The sequence below is a fragment of the Rutilus rutilus genome, assembly GCF_951802725.1.
Source record: "Rutilus rutilus genome assembly, chromosome: 8".
Taxonomy (NCBI): Eukaryota; Metazoa; Chordata; class Actinopteri; order Cypriniformes; family Leuciscidae; genus Rutilus; species Rutilus rutilus.
Genome location: NC_140222.1, coordinates 22824559 through 22841656, shown reverse-complemented (window position 1 = coordinate 22841656; position 17098 = coordinate 22824559). Strand labels below are relative to the sequence as shown.

Below are 17098 nucleotides of genomic sequence, written 5' to 3'. Positions count from 1 at the left end.
ATATATATATATATATATATATATATATATATATATATATATATATATGTATATGTATATGTGTTATAAAAAAAAACATGTTAAATATACTTGTATTTACATAAATACATTTTAAATATTTGTAAATATTTATGTAAATATTTAATAAAAATGAATAATAATAATTTATATATTATATTAGCATGTTATATATTCTTTAAATTAATTTAATTTAATTTAAATAGGATTTAATCAGAAATGTTCTTATGAATATGCAACTCATTTGATTTGGTGGTGAATTTGCGGACGGTTTATTTCGCAGAGAACAGCGCAGCAGGCCAAAGACAGAAGTCAGATGAAACGAGGCCAAGCAGCCTCCAAACTGGCCTCTGACATCACACGATTCTTCGTGAAGAAATGAGACGCACTCGCCGTAACTATTAAAAAAACACATTCTGAGACGCAAAGAGCCATTGCCTTGGAAACGGGCTGTCTGCGTGTTACATGTCACAGGCGTTATTTACACACATCTGCGGTATTTGAGAATTGTTATTTCTGTGAACATGAGTTAGTTGATCGGATGGCTGTTTTTAAATCACTGGTCTCAGCATGAGTCAAAGCTTTTGAAACTATTATATCCGATGTGTATAACCATACAAGTCACCAAATAAACATGTTGTTTTTAAAGCAGTCTTCATGAAGTTTTCATGGCGTAGTGGTTATTGACACATTGAGCTGTGGTGCTCATGCGGGCTTCACAAGTTCGAATCCGGCATCCTGTTACACATTTAACCGTTCAAAGAACTGAAATTCTGAGAATTTGCTCATGATTTGTTCTTTTCGTGGAAGTTTCTTTTGGAACATGCATAACTTTTTTGGACTGCAAAATATTTGTGTTGCAGGTTTAAAGGGACAATCTGCAGAACGCCGCAGGGTTTGTTGGCGTGAGAGGTTTCCCAGTGTCCCGGAGGTTTTTTTGGGGTCAGTGCAGAGATAGAAGGCTATGTGGAGCAGGATGTCCTCCAGGCTGTTATCATGAGTGTCTATACAGCGGGATAAAGCTTATCTCTCCTACTCACCAGAGTACGGCACAGATTGGCACGAGACACAGGGTAGGTTATTCTTAGACTGCTGAATACACTTACAAGAAACATGCACATTTTAGAGGTTTGTACAAGCTTTAAACTGAAGCCCGTACCCGACCTGACCCAACCGGTATAGTTACATTTTAAAGGGATACTCCACTTTTTTTGGAAATAGGCTCATTTTACAACTCCCCCAGAGTTAAACAGTCGAGTTTTACCGTTTTCGAATCCATTCAGCCGATCTCCGGGTCTGGCGGTACCACTTTTAGCATAGCTTAGCATAGATCATTGAATCGGACAGGACCGTTAGCATCTCTTTTTTTTTAAAATGACCAAAGAGTTTCGATATTTTTCCTATTTAAAACTTGACTCTTCTGTAGTTACATCGTGTACTAAGACCGACGGAAAATGTAAAGTTGTGATTTTCTAGGCTGATATGGCTAGGAACTATACTCTCATTCCTGCATAATAATCAAGAAACTTTGCTGCAGTACCATGAGACCAGCAGGCGTAATGATATGACGCAGCGCCTGAAAATAGCCCCCAGCTCGGTAGACTATAGGGTCGACTATTTTCAGGCGCTGCGTCATATCATTACGCCTGCTGCACTCATGGTACGGCAGCAAAGTTTCTTGATTATCGAAAATCGTTACATTTTCCGTCGGTCTTAGTACACGATGTAACTACAGAAGAGTCAAGTTTTAAATAGGAAAAATATCGAAACTCTTTGGTCATTTTTTTGAGAGAGATGCTAATGGTCCTGTCCGATTCAATGATCTATGCTAAGCTATGCTAAAAGTGGTACCGTCAGACCCGGAGTTCGGCTGAATGGATTCGAAACCGGTAAAACTCAACTGTTTAACTCTGGGGGAGTTGCAAAATGAGCCTACTTCCAAAAAAAGTGGAGTATCCCTTTAAGCCCGAATCCGAATCCTGAAGTCCGTTTCTCACTGAAAAATAAGTTTTTGCGATATGCTGTATTTTAGGATTGCATGCAACTCTCAGTAAACAAATGCATGTAAACAAACACCGTTTCATCAAGACACAGCAGTGAGCAAAAGAGAGCGAAAGCGAAAAAGCACATTACCAGTTTTGCTCATTACCAACTTTGCTGGGTGAACAGGTGTAACAGTCACATAAATTCCTCTGGAAGTCAAACTTCAAAAAATGTATACAAAACTGTTGCTCTTTTGGTCACTACACAGTAGTCGGCACGCAAACATATATTTATATATATATATGTATGTGTGTATTTATATTTATTAAGCTATTTATTTATAAAATATTAACCCGAACCTGAGTAGATCTCAAACATTTGTGATGTTTTCACATTTTATTTTATTTGCAGGTTCCTTGTAACCTCTCGATAGTGTATCGAATTTGATCAAATTCAAATGGATGAAATAAAAGATTTAAGATAATAATTTTTTTAATAATTTATAGTATAATAACATATATAAATTCTACAGTATTTACCTTTTATATAATCTGATTTACTATAAAAATACTATATATTCTGAACTATTTATTCTGATTTATATATTCCAAGGTACAGATACATAAAGTGAAATAACAGCTATATACTAAATGTATATAATTTAAGTTAAATGTGCATAAAATTCTAAATATATATTTTATTTAATATAAAATTTGTTATCATTTATATGTTAAAAAATATTTGTATTATTCGTTATTTATATATTTTTAATTAAATTAATTTTATATATATATATTCAAGGATTTAAACAAAAGTTTAAATATTTACAGATGAAAAGGATGAATCTTTGACTAGAAGTATGAATCTATCTATCTGTCTATCCATATGTATATACATATGTGTAAACCCGAAAATATAGTCATAAATCCTGATTATGTAGTTGTGTATGTTAAATATATCTTTGTCAAGATATATTGTGAATGAGTCGTGAAACGAGATGTAATCCTTCTTCAGGCGTCGCAGAAAAGAAATTGCGCTGCAGCAAAACTTTGTGTTATTTTAATCTGTCTCTCAGGAGTAAACTCAATAAAGGCTGGGGGAGGGAGGACAATACTTCCGTCGCCACGGCAACAGACTTGAGTGATGCATATTGCCAGGGAGATGGGGGCATTTCTACAATTCGACTGTCTGTTCACAGTGATGCTGCCAGACAAATTAGCCGCTTAAAACCCGAGTCCCGAACACTCCTCTGCCGTCAGTGTTGTTAACCTCTGACCAAACCACTACGCACCTTTCATTAGCACGACACCACAGAATAAACAAGCTCAGATATGACCAGGAGGTTCGTTCACAACAGATTCGTTCGTCAAAAATATTAGAACGTTCAACTAGGCGTTTTTTTGGAGAACTTCCAAACCGTGGATGTGACTAACATAGTCCGTGTTTCCAAAGACGGACACATGGTAATTAGTGTGATATTCTCTGGGAAAAGTTGAATGTTGGCATGTTACTTGGAGCGTTATGTTCGGGTCGACATAACAAGCTGATATTTTATTTTAAGACACGTGAAAATTGCATTGGTCGGCTTCTGAAAGTACCTGTTTGGAGAATCATGATAACCTCCGAGTCTGATTTCTCTCAGGTGTGAGATTCGCTCGAGTGTACGAGTTAATGAGGCACAACCAAAAACTGCTTATAGACACGGCTGTGTGCTTTTATTCTCTTTACATCTCGGTTTTATGAGTAGCCAGGCAGTCCTGAATGGACCGGAGACTGAATTTAGAATAACAAGGACACACAAACACGAGCGGCCAATCATCGGTGATTCCCTTGGTTTCCTGTCCTTTGAATCCCGTTTTTTTTTAATCTTTTTCCATTCTGTTGGCTCTTTACTCCAGCTTCAGAGAAAACGCAGCCTCTGACGTCTGAAACCTTAACAAACCCACGCGCGGTGTGAGCTCCTAAATTTACACATCACTGATGATGAGGCTGGAAACGCATCTCTGCTATAGAAAAAATTGATCATAATGGCAAGTTGGCAACAATAACAAGTATGTTTGGTCTCCACTTTTATTTCTCATAACTCATGACGTATGTCGAACATAACCCGCAGGTTAGCATGCAGTATATTATTGACTGACCACTTGTTTTCCAGTTTAACCAGGGGAATATTTAGCTATTTTATCTAAATATGCTAGCACTACGCATGTCGAAATATTTTTTTTAATATAAATACACATAATCAGATTTTATTTCACGTTTAAACCACTGAAAAAATAAATATCCATTTTGAAATAAGAGAAATTTAACTTATAATATTCTAAAATACATATTTTTTATTGAACTTGGGGGTATACTATACATTATTATAAATTATTATATTATAATTTTTGTAATAAAATGTATGCACACTCAGGTGAAATGTAGAAAATGTAATTCATATAAATTATCTCCCACTTTTTTAATCTCGCCCCAAATAAATCATACACACACGTATATGTATTTATATTATTTATTGTATTTTTTTTTTATGGGAGATAAATAATCTACATATAAAAAATGTGTGTATGTATATACAATATATATACAATAATATATAACAATACCGGTCAAAAGTTTGGAAACATTTTTATTAAAATGTGTTATGTTGTTAAAAAAAGTCTCTTATGCTCATCGAGCCTGCATTTATTTGATAAAAACTTCAGAAAAAAATATTAATATTGTGAAATATTATTACAATTTAAAATAATTGTTCTCTATTTTAATATACTTTAGAATATTATTTATTTCTGTGATGCAAAGCTGAATTTTCAGCATCATTATCATTTTATTATTGAATCATTATGCTGATTTGATACTCAATTAATAAAAAATATATTCATTCTTGGAAAGATAATACTATATTTATGACTATTATTTAATATATCAGGCTTTACTGTACATTACTGTTGCCTTTAAGTACTTGTATGCACTTGTGATAATGGCCCTCAATGGTGAGACAACAAGTAGCTTTTTAGAGGATGTGGCAAAACAAGTACACTCGTACAACTTTAAAAGACAGGTGTGTGTTGACTTTTTGAAAGATCTCTTGGGTCATTGGAAAGGGTTGATGTGTCCGGCGTCTCGCTGTAATAAGGCTCTGCTGTCAATACGCTATGGCCCCGGTGAGTAATGGTCATTACTTCTCTACCTGTCAAAAAAATCACAGTTCACACCCGCAAACGCGGACCTATGCGACCACCGGCACGCCCGCACAACTTTATTACAGATGAGAACAAAAGACTAGCAGCAAGACAACAACTTTAATAATGCAGAGACTGAGAGATATTGAGTGGACATCAAATGAAGGCACGCGTCCCGACGGCCCCGGGGGATCTCTGAAGGAGGCCAGATTCAAATGACTTTTAGTGTTTCTTGTCGGGCGATCAGAGGGAGGAGAAATGGGGACTAAACAATAACACAGAAGAAGGTAATAAAGTAGGTGACGTTGGGCAGAAGTAGCGCTCCGGGGTAGGAGACCGGCTTCTGTCTGTCAAAGTCAAGGATGTGAAAGTAACCGCTTCTATATCAGATGGCGGCTGATCCATATGGAAGCTTGTTTCCGCCACGGAATAAAACAATTAAAAAGATAATTGCGACTTTTTAGCTTACAATTTTGACTTTTTTTTCCTCAGAATTGCAAGATATAAACTCGCAATTGCGAGAAATAAAGTCAGAATTGCAAAATATAAACTTCACACCTTCGCATTTTTTCCGCAATTGCGAGTTTATATCTCGCAATTATGACTTCTTTTCTCAGAATTTACATTACACATTTACAATGTGTACATTACATTTACAACTATAAAATAAAATAAAATGCAATTGCGAGTTTATATCACGCGATTCTGACTTTATAACTCGCAATTGCGACTATATCATGCAAATCTAACTATAACTCGCAATTGTGAGTTTATATCTCACAATTCTAACTTTACAACTCGCAATTGCAAGTTTATATCTCACAATTCTGACTTTATAATTCGCAATTGCAAGTTTATATCTCACAATTCTGACTTTATAATTCGAAATTGCAAGTTTATATCTCACAATTCTGACTTTATATTTCGCAATTGCAAGTTTAAATCTCGCAATTCGGACTTTACAACTCGCAATTGTGAGTTTATATCCTGACTTTACAACTCGCAGTGGCGAGTTTATATCTCACAATTCTGACTTTATAATTCGCAGTTGCGAGTTTATATCTCACAATTCTGACTTTATAATTCGCAGTTGCGAGTTTATATCTCACAATTCTGACTTTTATAATTTGCAATTTTGAGTTTATATCTCACAATTCTGACTTTATAATTCGCAATTGCGAGTTTATATCTCACAATTCTGACTTTTATAATTTGCAATTTTGAGTTTATATCTCACAATTCTGACTTTATAATTCGCAATTGCGAGTTTATATCTCACAATTCTGACTTTTATAATTTGCAATTTTGAGTTTATATCTCACAATTCTGACTTTACAACTCGCAGTTGCAAGTTTATATCTCACAATTCTGACTTTATAATTCGAAATTGCAAGTTTATATCTCACAATTCTGACTTTATATTTCGCAATTGCAAGTTTAAATCTCGCAATTCGGACTTTACAACTCGCAATTGTGAGTTTATATCCTGACTTTACAACTCGCAGTGGCGAGTTTATATCTCACAATTCTGACTTTATAATTCGCAGTTGCGAGTTTATATCTCACAATTCTGACTTTATAATTCGCAGTTGCGAGTTTATATCTCACAATTCTGACTTTTATAATTTGCAATTTTGAGTTTATATCTCACAATTCTGACTTTATAATTCGCAATTGCGAGTTTATATCTCACAATTCTGACTTTTATAATTTGCAATTTTGAGTTTATATCTCACAATTCTGACTTTATAATTCGCAATTGCGAGTTTATATCTCACAGAGAAAAAAAAGGAAAGTTCTGCTTTTTTTTTTCTTTTTTTATTCAGTGGCGAAAACAAGCTTCTGTATGGAACAAGGAAACCACCACGGAATAAAATGGGTAATTGCAACTTTTTAATCTCACAATTCCTTGTCCTCGCCATTGTGGGAATTGTAAAATTAAACTCAGAATTGCGAGGTATAAGCGCGCAAAATTCTTTGGGGAAAAAAATCTGAATTGTAAGATAAAAAGTCACAATTAACTTTTTTTTATTCTGTGGTGAAAACAAGAAAACAATTGAGATATAAACAGAATTCTGAGGGAAAAAAGTGACTGACCATTTTTTTTACTTACTTTTTTTATTCTGTGGTGGAAATAAGCTTCCATAGATCTGTACCATCCACATCCTTGAATGAGTTTAGCTGTGTTTTCTGACACCATGCAGGTATAGTAACATAGAAACCGTTATGAAATACTGTGTGATCTGTAAAGATGAATTGCAGTGATCTGAAAGATGATGTCTGTTTCTAAGGGAACGCTGAGCATCTTAGCTCATTCTCAAACTTTTCTCTGTGCATCAAGAATTTGCCCTTTAGCTACTGACTGTAAGAGAATGAATTTAGAGACACAACTAAATTTGGCTGGTTTTTCCAGCATCTCATGCCATGAGCAATGTGTGTGTGTGTGTGTGTGTATGTATGTGTGTGTAGATATACAGTGGTGGTCAGAATTAATGGCACCCCTGGTAAATATGATCAAAAATGGCTGTAAAAAAATAAATCTGCATTGTTTATTGAAGTAAAAGAATTGAAAGTGGGGAGGAAATCACATTATGAAATAAATGTTTTTCTCCAAAACACGTCGGCCACAATTATTGGCACCCCTAGAATTTTTTACGAGAAAAATATCTCTGAAGTATATTCCCATTAATATTTACCTTAATTTAGCACACCAGGGTGACTAGGAACATGAACTTGTCTATCTATGACTTCTTGTTTCACAGGAGTTTAAATATGAGGAAAACACAAAGGCCAAATTTCTTTAATCATCCATCACAATGAGTAAAACCAAAGAATATAGTTCTGATGTGCATCAAAAGATTGTTGAGCTTCACAAAATAGAAAGTGGCTGTAAAACAATAGCTAAAGAATTGAAAATCCCCATTTTGACCATCAGGGCAATAATTAAGAAGTTCCAATCAACTAAAGATGTTACGAATCTGCCAGGAAGAGGACGTGTGTCTATATTGTCTTAATGCACGGTGAGGAGGAAAGTTTGAGTGGCCAAAGACTCTCCAAGGATCACAGATGGAGAAATGCAGAGATTACTTGAGTCTTTGGGGGTCAGAAAGCCTAAACAAAATGATCAAACAACCCCTACATCTCCACATGTTGTTTGGGAGGGTTTCAAGAAAATCCTCCTCGCTCCTCCAAAAATAAACTCCAGCATATTCAGTGGTCAGACTAACCTGGAACTTCAAAAGGGACCGGATTCTGTGGTCAGATGAAACAAAAAAAGGGCTTTTTGGCAGCAAACCCAGCAGATGTGTTTGGTGCAAACAGGGATGAAGAGTACCCCATGCCTACGGTTAAATATACTGCTGGATCTTATATGTTGTGGGCCTATTTTTTTTGCTGGAGGTCCTGGACATCTTGTTCAGATACATGGTATTATGGATTCTAGCAAATACCAACAGATAAAAAAATCAAAACCTGACGGCCTCTGCTAGAAATCTTATAATGGGCCGTGGTTGGATCTTCCATCAGGACAACGGTCCAAAACAAACATCAAAATCAACACAAAAATGTGTAACTGAGCACAAAATGAAGCTTCTGCCATGACCGTCCCAGTCCCCTAAACTGAACCATATAGAAAATAAGTGGGGTGAACTGAACAGAAGCACCAACATGAAATTGTGAATCTGAAGGATCTGGAGAGATTCTGTATGGAGGAATGGTCTCTGATCTCTTGTCAGATGTTCTCCAAACTCATCAGGCATTATAGGAGAAAACTCAGATCTATTATCTTGGCAAAAGGAGGTTGCAAAAAGTATTTAATAACAGGGTGCCAATAATTATGGCCAGCGTGTTTTGGAGAAAAGCATTTATTTTATAATGTGATTTACCCCCCACTTTCAATTCTTTTACTTCAATGAAAGGTTAGATTTTTGCACATTTTTTTGAATGAAAAATCAAACGGATAAACAATGCAGATTTATTTTTTACAGCCATTTTTGATCATATTTACCAGGGGTGCCATTAATTCTGACCACCACTGTAGATAAATGTATGTGTATATATATGTTAGTATTTAAATGCTATTTTATTCAAATAATCTTTATAAGTTAATAATTATTTTAGTTTATTTAAGAGATCTTTAAATCTCTTTTAAATTTAAATAATATATCATCATATAGAGAGTATATTCTAGTGTAATTTAGTGCTACAAAAAAATAATTCAAATATGTATATATATGTATGTATGTATGTACATATAAATTATTTGAACAATATTTGACATGTATAGTATAGTATGTATAGTTATAGTATTTTAATAATTATATTTTTTTATAATTATATATTTTTATATATTAAAATATAAACACTTTAAAAACACATATAATATTTTTATACACACACAGTCACATTGAACCAGAAACAGTCTTCGCTGCCCAATCCCAATTCTCTCTAATAATCAGACAATGTCTAGAACTGATCCCAGAACAGCACGACAGGAGAATATTCCCCTCCATCCAATTAATTACAGTAATCACTGCGGAGAGCGTCGAGCGTCCCTGCAGGCGCCAAACCGACATGCAAAACAAGCGATCGAGGAAAGGGGCAGGGGGAAAAAAGCATCAAAAAAGGATGGACGTTGTGTTTTAAGAAGACAGGAACGGCAGGTGTGCAGCCTCTGGTGTTTGGGATGAGGTTTTTTTTTGTAGTTGGGGGAGGGGGGAGAATCGCAACATAATTTGTTCTTCCGATACCTCGTTCCCTGCGTAAACCATTAATCTTCCTTAAACTCCCATGCAGAGGAGAACTCATTAGTTAGCCAAAAAACAGGCGAAATTTGCTGCACTAAGCACATTATCTCTCACTCGCACATACAAACATGGAAATTTGGAGGCCAGTTCTCACTAAATGAGTTTCTAATGACATCCAGCACACGGTTGGGGAAGCATCAGTGTTGCGGACGCCAGCGTCCGCCCTGAGGAATAAAAAAAAAAGACTCTGCGATGTGTTCAAAAACTGCCTAATGGGTGTCATTTGCTAATGTGATTATATTTACAACAGGATGACTGCCGTTTCCTTACAACACTGGTGGTGGTCTCTGTTTATTTTACACGCTCAGATGTTTGTTGCGCAGTATGTGTGGCTTTTGCTAGATAATGAACAAAAACACAATCAGTCCTATCAGTGGGGATTAGACACGAAAATAAGGCCGTTTACGATTCGCGCTACCTGCGGCCGCCTAATGGATAAGGCTCCGGCTGTTTTTCTTATGCGTCATATTATAAATTTACACTTCAATTACGTCTCGCCACAGACCGTATTAGCCGCGGAAAGGACGTTTTTGACAGCTCAAAAGCCCCGTGACGGTGCTGAGAAGGTGTCTGAGAGTCAGTGAGTGTGAAAGAGAATATGATTTTGCATTGATTTATGAAGCTGGCAATTCTGCCACAGTAAACAGCCATTTACTACAAAATGGCCATCTGAACTAAATGCGCTGGAAGGATAATTGCGTGATGAAATTCACTGGCTGTGGTTTTAAGCTGGGTATCACTATTCATATTGCTCATAATTAGGGTTAAAGATCAGACCAAAGCTCTAACCTGAAGTTGTCCCGCGCTGTTCGTGCTAGAACGGATATGAATGAGGCTTCAGATCGCGTGGTTTGTTGAGAAGAGAGTGCGGGTTTTTTAGTAAGTGGTTGAACTTACAATTTTCAACAGGCAGATGATAAGTCAGGCCAGAAATCCTACAAAATAAATGCCCATTCACACGAAGAACACTTTGTAGGCCAACCGGCAGTTAGCATCACACGGGTTCCCTCGACAAAAACCCAATAGGATTTTCCCATAGGCTTTTGAGTTATCGCTAAAAACAAGCTCTGTGATCAACAAACGTTAATGATACTTGCCCGTTTTGTCCATCAAGAACACAACTTTTATGAATTTTGAAGCCTAAATGCAGTCTCCAGGAGTAAAAAGCTAAAGATAGGCTATAAACGAACTACACCACGGTCCCACGACTTCGACGTCACCATCACTAAGCTTCCGACAACTTTTTCAGTTTTTATCTAACAACATTTTCCCAGAGCACAATTCTAAGCATAACGATGCTGTAAAAGCGGACTGAGTTTACTGTTCGGCGTGATGCCGTTTAATCTTCTCGACAGCCTCTGTAGTCCCATTTAGCCACTTGTTAGCAACCGCCTTTTTCAAGACACGTAACAGCTTAAAAAAAAGCACAAGTGGGGTAATATTGATGTGTTTTATGTCGTAGAATAAAACGTGAAAGTGTCTTGAGCTTGTGTTCACCACAGACTTTATTTCAGCCGTTTAACCAAAAACCCATTGACGATAGAACCGGAAATGCTAAAATGCTAACTCGTGTCCGCGGTTTGGCCTACAAAGTGATGTCATACCTGCACCACTCTATATAGAGCCATTTTACTCAAGACACCTTCAAAGAAGCGAGCAAAGATGAGCATAATCGATGTCCATCACATTTGCATATATGATATCTAGATTGTAGTGGTGAGATTGGGACATTCATGTTTTCTTCAATAGATCATGCTCAACTTTTTTGACGTATTCTACATACAGTAGTTTGCCACTAAAGGAAGCCATTGGAGTTGATGAACTACAGATGAACTTACATCAAACTCTGAGATTTTCTAGAGAATTTCCACCAGTTATGTTACGCTTTAGTCAACCTCTGGTAATGCCTGCTACAGACTGTGCGATACAAAAAAATTGCATAAATGATTAAACAAAGCTATTTTTCGAATTTACACTGCAAAGGTGGCACAGAAGTGCTTCTGAGCTGGCATTTAGGTGTCTTTACACAAACTATATATATATAGACTGCAACTCAGAGGTGGCATAAATGCGTTTAAACAGCATTTTCAACTATAATTTGATACTAGAGTTAAAGAGAGCAGGCATAATTTGGTCTTGCTTTTATGCAACATCATATTTTTTTAAAATATACTAATAATAATAATTAGTTGTCGTTATTTTCACCTTTCTCATTTCTCCTTGTCTAAACTCTGGAGGTTAACGTAAGAAAGAAGTGGCGCATCTTACCCCGCTCTCCCCCATCACAGTACCAGATGTGCCTCAACCCTAGTGGAAAAGTTCAACTTGAAAAAGCTTTCCAGGTTATTGAGTTCTTAAAGTTCTGTGGTTGAGCACATCGTGTATATATCTTCTTCTCAGAATTAGTTTGAGAGTCATTGCATCTGTTTCAGGGTTTAAACCCCCCTGGAGTCGTCGCTACGGGAGGGATGCTTCTCTCTGCAGAGCACAAGATGAACTAAATGGGTCAGTCTCTTAACCATAATTAGTTCAAACGTCAACGCCTCTGAATTATGGATGAGTCGAGAAGTCGATCAAATTTTTTGGGAAGTTTAACCACATTTTTTTACATTTTTTTTTTTTGGAGAATCACTTCCATGACCTGATTTGACCAAACTCTGCACACCATGGTCAGTACAAACATCTGAATCATTTACGTGTAGCAAATAATCAATAAAGTGCATTTTCATGTCATAAATGTAGATGGACAATAATGTAGATGAATAATTTCACTACTTTAGTTTGACTTTGCCATTTTTATCAAGTCACACAGTACTGCACTTTAACGTGAAAAACTGGCTGTTTATTAAGAAATATTACAGGGTTATCTTCAGTTTGATTTTAGTTCTACACTGTAAAAAAGAAATTAGTGGTTTCAACTTAAAAAAGTAAGTGTTCGTGCTTACTTAATTTTGTTTAGTAAACTCAAATATCCAAGTTGTAACTTTGGTTGTGCTGCCTTAAAATTTTCAGTTTAGTCAACTTGAAATATGAAGTTGTACACTTACTTTTTTAAGTTGAAACAACAATTTTTTTTTAAGTGGAATGCAAATATGTTTTTGTGGGAATACTGTTTTCATTGCTAATGAATTTCTCAATGTCCTCAATACATTGTCAACGTCACTTTCCATCCTGTTAGTCTTGTAAAATCTCTTTAACTTCAAAAGCCAGTTCCTTAAGATATCCTTCTGCAGGAAGTGACGCCATTTTCACGGGAAAACAAGTTTTGTTAATGGGTTTAGTGACTTATGTGGTGTTCTGTGGTTAGTTTGTTTGTGTCACTCTAAAACACACATACACACACTTGCTAGTACCAGGTTGGACATCTTTTGTCTTCAGAACTACCACAAATCTTCATGGCATAGATTCAACAAGGTACTGGACACATTCCTCAGAGATTTTGGTCCATTTTGACATTATAGCATCACTCAGTTGCTGCAGATTTGTCAGCTGCACATCCATGATGTGAACCTCCCTTTCCAGCACATCCCAAAGCTGCTCTATTGGATTGAGATCTGGTGACTGAGGTGGCCATTTGAGTTTAGTGAACTCATTGTCATGTTCAAGAAACCAGTTTGAGATGATTTGAGCTTTGGTGTGTTATCCTGCTGGAAGTATCAATCAGAAGATGATACACTGTGCTCATAAAGGGATGGACATGGTCAGCAACACTACTCAGGTAGGCTGTGCATTTAAACAATGCTCAATTGGTACAAAGTGTGCCAAGAAAATAATCCCCCACGCCATTACACCACTAGCAGTCTGAACTGTTGATACAAGGCAGGATGGATCCATGCTTTCATGTTGTTTACGCCAAATTCTGACCCGAAATCTGAATGTCAGTAACAAATTATAGGTATTTTATCATTTAAATGGGTTTTTGTTAAAGAAAATACTGTAGGATTTGATGTAAATACTTTTTATAATTTCTTTATTATTGCATTGCACTGCAATAATGAGAATTGTGGGTGAGGTAAAAGTGTCAGTACAGTAGCTTCAGTAATTGTTGTATTCTGGCAGAAACTATTGTTACCATGGTAATTCCTAATCCTATCAGGGTACAGCCACAACATTATTGAGTGGGACTGCAGATCCAGAATAGTTTTCAACCTGTCTACGTTTGTTGATTCAGTAGGGAAAACTGAGCTCGGATCAGCATATTGGCTCTAATATACTGGTTAAATATGAGCTCAGCAGGTCCCAGAGCAAAGCTTTGATTAAATCAGCGTCCACAGAGAGGCTGTGTTTTCACACAAATCTGATTTCTTCCCTCCAACTCGCCTTTTTCAGCATCGCCGGGGCAAGAAAACCACCAAAATTGTGAGAAGATGATCTCAAACCTCATTCCTAAACAAAACTCCGCTTGAAAAGTTCAAATCTCAAGAGGAGAGAGCTGCTCGAAAAGGCTTCCAAGACATATGAGAAAAATGACGACCGTGGATCCAACTCCGTCGAAACTCAATATAGCCTAGATTCTTATTTTAGAAAAACTAATGATGAACAACGCGTTCTTCTTCATCACGGTGTCAGTCACGTGACGCCACGAACGGAACAATGAATTTCCAACGACTGAGTAGTAATTTGTTTCCTTTTACAGTCTGAAATCTCGCCGTACTGTCACTAAACTGTCTTGTTACATAGATCAAAACTAGATCTTAGACTAATGGTTCTTCAGAATTGACAGAAATGGTTTTAAATTGCTGCTGTTAGGCAATTTACGAGTACTTAAGGTCAGGAACCGCGAAACACACGTTCTCGGTCTGACAGAACAAGAACATGTCTACTCTGCCTTCCATGAGGAGGAACAGAAGAGACCGTTTTCAATGGACCTGTCTGTCAAAATCTTTCTGGTATTATGAACATAATCAGAGCTGAGTAAGTTGTCCAGCACTACCACACACACACGATGACTTAGCCTGTATAAACTCGCATCATTGCCGTTTCAATCTGAGCAACGTGACATCTCAATATTGTACTGAAACGTCCCCATCTCCATTTATCCACAACAAGGAAAGAATGAAATGAGAAAACAAAAAAGAAGGGAAGCATGAAGGGCCCATGAAACATGTTATATAAAACTACAGTGGCCGAGAGAACTTGATGAAGGGAGCAACGAAAGTCAACGTAATTTCCTCATTATTTTCACCTGGGGTGTTCCCATGACAACGCAGCACGGTGTACATCAGCTGAATAGCTGTTCTTACGACAGAAATTTCTTATTATTACTGTTAACATAAATTCTAACATAAAGAATAACTCTTCTTTTCTCATTTGTATTCTGATGACGTTGAACATATTGTTAATACATTTTGTATATTGTATTCAAAGTTATATGTCATAAACATGTCATCTCTGTATGTTTTGCACACAAAAAAAAGTTAATAAAATAAAATAAAAAAGCAGACTTTGAGCTATAAGCATGTCCCAGCCGGGTACGTCACTTATTGGGGTCCCCTGGAAACGTTTCCATTGTGGTCTGTGCTATTTGCGGCGCGTTTAGCACACGTACGTCTGCAAGATGTCTGTTAAAGATCACTTCATCTGGAAAGCATCTGCTGTTTACTAACATCTGATAGACATCTTTAAGATGTCAGTTTAACATACATTCTAAATCATAAACGTCTTAAAGACATCTTCTAAACGTCTATTTGACATCTGACAGGAAACGTCCTATAGACGTATTGCAGATGAGCAAACACTCCTTCCAGACGTAAACACGCACACCAAATAGACGTCTCAGTGATGTACGTGTGCTATCTGGGTTGTGTTGTGAGTATTTAGAGCACACATGTGTTGTAAAACTGATGAAGATTTTAATTTGCAGGTGTTTTTTCTTCAGTTGCAGCGGGTTGAGTTCTCTCAGCCAGCGTAATAAACACCAAACGAAAGCTTTTAGTATGTGAGACACAACTAAACTAGCCTAACGTTACTTGCTAATCGGTAGCAGGTGGTCTTAGTAGGAGACGGTCGTTCTAGAGAGAATTTGATTGGACACATTTTTTTAACACAAGACATCTCAATATTGTTGATCATTTCGGTCAGTTTTTATGGAAAATAAAACTTCTGAATGTGCATATCTGCTAAGTTAATTATGTCAACATTTAGAAGCACATTAGCATTAGCCTCGCATAGACTAAAAGACTGCTCACTTCATATGGAATACCACAACTATAACGTTAACGACAGGGAGAAACGATATTGATGGAATCAGAACATTGAGAGCCAATTAGAATCCACCGACTTTAAAGAGCTCGACCTTTTAAAGTATCAAAGTTTTTACTTAGGAAAACTAAGTCAAAATGTTTGCCTAACAATGTTCACCACCTCTGAAACAACTTTTCTGCTAATATAATCAAGGCTGTGTCGGTGGGTCTTATTATATTAGCTAATAATATTTGATGCTAACTTTTCACAATCCAATCAAAGTTAGCGTCAGGAAAACTAAAGAGTCTGAATGTTTTTGTAACAAAATGTAATCCGCCTCAGAAACTACTTTTCTGCTAATCAAGGCGATGTATCGTTGGTGGGGCAGATTATATTAGCTAATAATATGTTATGATAACGTTTTATAATCCAATCAATTTATAGAAGCTAAAATTCTAGTAGCTAGCGGTCAGCATTCTCCAATTATAACTGACCTCTCTAAAACCCCAATTTGCTAAACGGTTTGCCTTATAAGCAGACAGTCAACGCTTGCCCTACAGGAGGAGTGAGTTATAAGTGTGTAAGATGATGAAATTGCATTTTGAGGTTAGAAGCAGATAGTGTGCATGCTAACAGGAGATAGTGTGCGTCAAAACACCTGGTTTATTACAAAATATCTGCTTGCCACATTCAAAGGACTCAACATTAAAAAAAAGTGACATTCTTCATAAACCAGTTTGCGTCTCATGGGGAACCAGGTCGTTTTTGATTTCTGTGGTAGTTATATCAGCGTACCTGCGGACCACATATATCTGAACCACTGGATGCTGGAGACACGTGACTCAAGATCTCCATCTGGTGGTCAGGAGAGGAACTGCACTGGTTCTACTGGCAGCTGAGGCTGAGTGCAACACATTGGATATTTCA

The 17098-nt window shown here is 36.7% G+C and overlaps 1 protein-coding gene across 2 annotated transcripts in view; it reads left to right on the top strand.

The window, feature by feature from the left end:
• Positions 1–672, top strand: part of zranb3 (zinc finger, RAN-binding domain containing 3) — a 62851-nt gene extending 62179 nt beyond the window's left edge. For both annotated transcript variants that reach the window (XM_084415610.1, XM_084415611.1), the window contains exon 22: positions 302–672. In XM_084415610.1, the coding sequence (XP_084271736.1) occupies positions 302–400 (99 nt within the window). In that variant the 3' untranslated portion in view covers positions 401–672. The remainder of the gene's footprint in view (positions 1–301) is intronic.
• The last annotated feature ends 16426 nt before the right edge of the window (positions 673–17098 follow it).